At 51.4% G+C, this 7,070-nt stretch overlaps 1 protein-coding gene across 1 annotated transcript in view; it reads left to right on the forward strand.

Moving 5' to 3' along the window:
• The window catches only part of Dysf (dysferlin), a 209,293-nt gene extending 206,181 nt beyond the window's left edge, over positions 1-3,112 (forward strand). Inside the window, exon 56 of the mRNA XM_013035761.1 lies at positions 3,000-3,112. Coding sequence (XP_012891215.1) covers positions 3,000-3,038 — 39 coding nt within the window. The 3' untranslated portion in view covers positions 3,039-3,112. The remainder of the gene's footprint in view (positions 1-2,999) is intronic.
• Positions 3,113-7,070: the final 3,958 nt, after the last annotated feature.

Genomic DNA, 7,070 nt, shown 5'->3' on the forward strand with positions numbered 1-7,070 from the left:
GAGGCAGAGGCTGACCGGGGGAACTCGTGGTCTAATGGGGGAGCCCATCCTCCTTGTTCTCAAGAGCCTTCTTCAGTCTGATGGCGACATAACCTGTTCTGGGGGAGTCCCTGGGATGAGGAGATATTGATCCTACTCTGAGAGTCCACACTCTGGCAAGGAGACAATACTCAACACTTAGAACCTGTAGTCCACGGGGAAAAGAGTTCTTGACCTTGACAAGGTGACCTAGCAATCTTTAGTAAGCCCCGAAGATGTGCAGTCAAAGGGTTGAGAAATGAGCCGGGCACACAGCCGTCCTGGGCAGAAAAACCTGTGAGACTCTTATCTCCAATTAGCCACCAAAAAAAAAAGCCAGAAGTGGAGCTGTGGCTCACATGGTAGAGCCCTAGCTTTGAGCAAAAGAAGCTCAGGGGCAGCACCCAGTCCCTAAATTCAAGCCTTAGGACTGTCACCCCCCCAAAAAAAAAGGGTCTAAAGAAGCAAGACTCCTGGGGCTGGAGGTCTAGGGAGTCTCCCGAGGGAGGTGGAGGAAGGGAAGTGGCTGGCACCGGAGGGGTGACAGCCCCTCTGTCTTGGTGACAAGACTTGCTAAGTCTTAGGTGGGCCTGGAGAGGGTGGAGATTCATACTGTGGAGAACCAAAGGGGTTTGGCCAAGACCCACTCCTTGGCATAGTACATACTTGGTAAGAAGCCAAGAGACACCTGGTAAAGAGCCCAGCAGGGTTTCCAGAGCCACCCCAGCTACAGCTGTTGGGCCACAGCTCCATGGGGCCCTGTCTAGAGAAGTGGAGCACAGGTCTTTGTTCCCTGCCTGTGGTCCCCTGCCTTTCACAGCTCAACAGGGACCATGAAATGACGGTACTCCAGTCCGCCAGGGTCTCTGGTGCTCTCGGCCCTTGAAGGGTTCTGTGTATTTTCAGTCTAACACCTGGATTTTCACGTAACGATGAAAACAAATGTTCTAACAAGAGCGTTTCAAAGCTATATAAAAGTAGAGAGATTGGTGACATCATTCCCTTGATAAGCTGATTTTCACAGTAAAAACCCCAAGCACCAGGGGGTGATGATGGGGCTTGTGCCCCAGATAACTCTAGGTCTCCTGGGAGGCACTGACACCAGAGAATAAGAACAACTGCCCTTCGCAGTGAAGCATTCCATCCGCACAGGGGGGAGGGGCTTAGCATCGAAGGACAGACAGTTTCCCACTCTTCTCAGTGTAGTTTGAGGCCCAGCAGTATCAGCATCCCCAGGGAACTTCTAGAATGCAGAGTCCTGGCCTGGGCCCCAGTCTCCTGAGGCAGGATCCATTCTTGGATCTCATAATGTTGGAGTTCACACCCTGTGCAAGATAGAGCTTTGAACTCAGGAACGCTGGCTGTGACTTGTTGTATGACCTAGGCAAGGCCTTCCCATGTACATTCAGAGAGGGCTGGATGGTGTCAGCTTCCGTCTTCTGTGACTGATTCTTCACCTGTCCTAGACACCTGTGGTTCAGTCCTTCTCCTGATGCCTCCTCCTGAGCCCTGGGGAAGGCAGAGTGTATAACATCACAACCACCAAGCACCTAGACCTGACTCAGCCCCTAGCCAGCTGGGCCCCCTCATCCTGTGGAGTCCTTTGGTGGCAGACCTAGGTTTCAAGGGCCTAGGGAAGGAGCCTCTGTGAACCAATTGGAAAAAGGGAAGATTTCCAGTCCTTTCCTACTTGTGGTCTTTCTTCTTCTTCCCTGGGGGTAGCTTTAGCTCTGGGTCCTGTGGGCAGGGGCTGAATAGCCCCCCTGGAGTCCTGGCCAGAGTCCTTCCCCTGCTTTCTGGGCCTCCTTTCAGTTGTCTGGCAATTGTTCCCTCTAAATGCTGACCCTGCGGAAGTTCCCTCTCTCAGCCTGGGCGTGCTGGGGACGGATCCTAAGGCTATAGACTGTTTGCTCATTTGCTTTATCACAGTCTGGGAGGGAATGCTGCTGCCTTCCACTGAAGTAATGCACTTACCTGGCCTGGCCCACACCTGTAGGGTGGGGCTAGTCCCATCCCCTGCCTTTCAGGCAGAGGTAGAGAGTCTCTTCCAGCTGCCCCAAGCCAGATCCAGGGCAGAGGGGCCCCAGGTGGAGCTGCTTCCCTCCAGTCAGCCTCATCCCCTACCCTTTTGGACATTCCCCTGGGAGGGGGTGGACGAGAGGGGCAGCCTGTCTGATTCCTCTCAGCTCTGCCCTCCCTGCCAGCTGGGAGCAGGGCCAGCATGGGGAGGCGGGAGGCGATTTGGCGAGGAAGGAGGCCGGCTTTGTTTCCAGGGTTGGCTTCCCCAGGCCGGCGCTGGGGAACATGCTGTCCCAATTAGGAGCCCTGTGTTGTGTTGTGTATGTTTTCATGGTGTTTTGGAGGGAGTAGCAGGGAGGGAGGAGAGGTTCCTGTCAGTCCTACAGCAGACAGGGCTTGATCAAGGGGGACCATCTCTGTTGCTAGCCTACAGCATGGTTATGCCTGTATCCCACCCCCCAACCCAAGTCCAAGTCTCTCTCTCTCTCTCATTTTTCATTCTCTTTCTCTGGACAAGAGCTTGGTGAGCATAGGTCCTGGGTGTGCATATGTGGATGTGGGAGTGGAGGGAGGAGGATCATGGCCTGGCCATTCATACCTGAAACCAGGCAGGGCAGGCTCCCCTTGGCTAGGCCCTGGGTGACTACAACCTCCTTGGTCGCTGGCTGGGTGAGGGGCTGAATTAGGAGCAACCTAGGCAGCACTGATCAAGATGGGCAGGTGTGAGCAATTCCAGAAGGGAGCAGGTTCCCCTAATTGGTCGCAGAACCTGTAGGTGGAGTGTTCAATCTAGAAACAGGGCAGGAGGTGGTAGGGTTGGCTGCAGGCTGGGGGAGGAAGGGCCCTGAGTCTCTTGTCCCAGCCCCCTGCCTGCAGCTCAGCCCCTGCAGCCCCAGGATAACCACTTGGGCTGTGCCTGCCCTGAAGGAATCACCGCATGCCCCGCCTCCTTCCTCCCCTAGAACTATGCTGCCATGAAGCTGGTGAAACCCTTCAGCTGAGGACCTCCCCGCGCTGGCCACGGGGGCGCCGGCTGCCCTCTGGTCTCAGGACTGGCCTGCTCCTCCTTCCACTGAGGGTCCTGCCAGGCAGGTGGATGGAGGGACTCACACAGACTCCAGAGGTGCTGCCTTGGAGCTTCACTGTCATCTCCTCCCCCAACTCCCCTTTTGTGTCAGCTTGTATGTATTTCCGTATAAAGCATCCTGAACCAGAGTGGCTATTGGTCTATGTGTGTCTACAAGGGTGACTGTAGGGGGCTGTGTGTAGGTAAGTTGGGGTGCAGGTGGGGTGCGAGCATTTCTGGTATAGTCTTTTGGAGGTAGAAGCAGTCAGGATCTAAGGGGAGACTTTGAGGTGAGCAGCCTCTGCCTTCTCTCCTCTCTATCCAGGCATGTGTTGTCTCTTTGCTCTGCCTCTTCCAGCTTTGGCTTCAGTCTAAACGTGGGCTGGGCTTGAAACTGTTCCCTGGGATTCTATAGGTCATGATGCAAAACTTGGGGAGACTGGAGAGTGGATGGCAAGGGAATACTGTGTATGAGGCAGGTCTGGAGCATGTACTGAGACTGACTTGGTCTAACAAGAGGTATGTCACTGGCTTGGTCAAGAAGATATGGATGCAACATGTTAAGACTGGATGAGGGGATGGCATGGAACTGAGACATTTCTAAGAAGGATCTGTCCTCAACAAAACCACAGAAGGAGATTCATAGTCATCTTTTGCTTCTTAAATTTGTGGAGAAAAATATAATGACTGGAACTGTGGCAACCACTTTGTGACCCTGAAGGGACAAGGCTGGGGAAGAAAGTCAATACAAAACCGTAAAAGTCAACACAAAAAGGATGGTAGAATGAATGACAAGGAGCTAATCATTGCTGAAGAAAAAACTCTGGCGAGAGAACCGAGCCACATGTCCTCTACACCATATGTCTGTGATGCAGGTCATAAATCCCTGACTGTTCAAGCCACCTTTAGTTGGTCATATGTTACCTCACTGGTGAACTTCATTCTCTCTCTGAAACCTGTTTTTATGGCTGTCACCAAAAACCAGAGCAGCCATGCATCGCCACCACATCTAAGACATCATATGCTTATTCTTTATTATAATAACTTTCCCACAGATGGCAGCAAAGTGTTTTGTTCTAATAAAACCAGTGTGTTACAGTAGTTTTCTGATAGAAGTAAATTACCTGCAGAAGGAGGCCACCTTTTCCTAATTCACCCAGGGGCTTCGTCTGGCCCTGATTGTTTCTCGGGACCCTGGTTGCGCATGACTCTTTTCAGCAGCTGGAGCAGGGACTCGCACTTCTTGACAAACTTAGTCCTTAGTTTCCATTGTTTTTGGTTGCTGGGGTTTCTCTCCGTGGCCTGGCCTTCTCAATCTCCGTGGCTTTCTAGTGTCTCCAGCCTCTTTTTCGGTCCTTGATCTCAATGCAAATCTCACAGACAGTGACACCTGCTCATTTGCTCCCCAGAAGGGAATGGCCCTAGAATCTCAGGCTAGCCTCAGAGGAGCTGAGGTACTTTAGCTGTTTATCTACTAGTGATTCCACATTTCCCCCTACAACTTAAAAGTACTCTCTCTCCTCTCTCCACCCTCCCTCCGTTTCTCTCTCTGTGCTGTCCCTAAGCTTTTGTACTCAAGGCATGCATGAACCCTACTACTTGAACTGTAGCTCCACTTCCAATGGCTTTCTCTGGCCACAATCTCCCTCTCCCACTGCTACCCCTGAACTGCTCTTCCCCAGTCTCTGGAGTTGCAATGTGGAACGTATCCTTCAGTCTTGCCTGCCTTCTGTGCTCCATCATCACATGCTGGTTCTGAATCTTCCAGAGCAGACTGCTTCTCAGTCCACTGTCAGTACCTCCTCTCAGGATCAGGTCCTGCAAGCCGGCCTTACTTTCTGCCTTTGTCCTCTGCTCTCTGATCCCTGCCCTCCACCAGGGACTGTCCTTATCAGGGTCCTCCACTGCCCCAGAAGGAAGCTAGACCCAGCCTGTCCTGCTTACCTCTCCTGCCTTCCCAGCTTTCCTTTGCATTTTCTCTGCTCTCCTCTGGCCTCCCTGGGGCCCCATCCCCGCTCTCCGATCATCGTGCTTCTTAGTGCTGCTGCAGAGATCCTTGACTTAGGCGTCTGTCCCTCCCCAACCTATGCTTGTGAGCTGAAGTCATATCTCAGTCCTTAATGAGCTGTCTGCTTCTTTCACCAAAAGGACTTAAGTGTTTTACTCTAAGTTCTCTGAATAGCCAGGCCCTCAGAGCCATTTCAAATGGATTTTATGTTACAAAATTCAGTTAGTTCACATTTGAGACCAATTTTGGCAGCAAGGTAGAGAATAAATCTCCTCTGTTAAAAAATGATTCAGTAAAACTTGATAAGCCTTTTGTGTCTAGAATGCTCAGTTTTCTGTCTTTGTTATCTCTGCTAATTTGGAGGGAAATTCTACACAGGCACAGAGTCACACATGCATACACACAGACACACACAGACACACACACACAGACACACACATACACACATGCTCCATTTTCTGTTCCTTTCTGGGTTCAAATGGACAGCTCAGGGTAGGGTGACAGGGAGCTAGAGCTACCTACCCAAGCCCCAGCTGCCCCCGCCATGCCCCTCCCTTTTTTGCCCCTACCCCCAGGGAACACAAACTTGCTTCAATCCTCTCTCTATGTGTTTCATAAATACAGGATTAGGAGATTTCCAGGGGGCAGGTGGGCATCCCCTGCCTGGGAGCTGGTGACAGCTTAGCAGACATTTCCTGTTGGTAATGGCAAGGGTTCACGGGACACACCAAGTCCGTTCGTTGCCCCTGGCCCTGAGCAGTATTGAAGTGAGTAATGACAGCTTTTCTCCTCACCATACCTTTATCCATTTGTTTTTGTTCTTTCCTTTGGGAAAGTAGCTTCAGTCCTGTTCCCTAAGGCTTGGTCTAGTGTGGCCTCAGACCAAAGGCAGTGGTCTTTGTATTGGGCTCAGTTCGTCATGGTATGTGTGAGTGTGTGTGTTCATTCACATATGAGTGTGGGTTTGTGCAAAAGAAAGCTAACAGATGAGTTACATATAGAGAGAAACAGTTGATAGCAAGGACCAGAGGGAGAAAGATGGTGGCAATAGCCACAGGAAAGAGACCAAGATGGCTGGAGTATTTGTTCTGTCCGTGACAGAACCGGATTCATTCTGCCATCTCCATGGGTTCCCAAGGCTGCCTCCTCCCCAAGGGGAGGAGGAAGAAACAACACTCTATACCACAACCCCCAGATTACCACCCATACTCTGCCAAGGAGCCCAGCAAGCCTGCTATTGGATTCTGCTCAGGTCACAGTGGCAAAGCTCTGAGGATCCTCCGTGCTCCCCGGGCTGCCTGGTGCATACTTGCCTGGAGAGGGGCAGAATGCCTTCCCCAGTGTCAACATTCCTCATTCTCCTGTCAGGTTCATTCTCCTGACAGGCTCAGGGTCCCCTAGGAGCCTACCTGTGCCCCAACTTAGCTCAGGCTCTTCCTTTCCAATGTTGCATTCAGCAGACAAGTCCTGGGATCTTTTCAAAAGGATTGAGCAAGAACAAATGGAAAACAACAACAACAACAGGAAAAAAACCCCAAACAACAAAAATACACAAAGAAGTCACTGGCACATACCAGGTGTAATAAAAATGTCTAAAATATCTGCTGGCGTGTGTTCTCTCTTTGTCATTTGCTTTTTCTCCTCCTGAAGGCATTTTTCATCCAAGCTTGCTCCCAGAGAAGTAGAGGAGGGGCAAAGACAGGAGGTGGAAGGACAGTACCACTGAAACTCTGGGGACACGCACTCTTGTACCTCCTTGGAAGTGGAAATGTCTGCTTGGGAGCACTCCCAAACCCAGGGACCCAAACTCACATGACGTGTAGCAGATGCATTTCTAGGAGCAAAAGCTTCTTCAGCCTACGAAAAGGATTCCCAGCCTGACAGGCTTCTGCTTAGCTGCTTGGGGAGTGGTTAAAGAATTAGATACACAGCAGTCTAAGCCCTGCTTCTTGCCATTCA

Source organism: Dipodomys ordii, unplaced genomic scaffold (genome assembly GCF_000151885.1).
Source record: "Dipodomys ordii isolate 6190 unplaced genomic scaffold, Dord_2.0 Scaffold220, whole genome shotgun sequence".
Taxonomy (NCBI): domain Eukaryota; kingdom Metazoa; phylum Chordata; class Mammalia; order Rodentia; family Heteromyidae; genus Dipodomys; species Dipodomys ordii.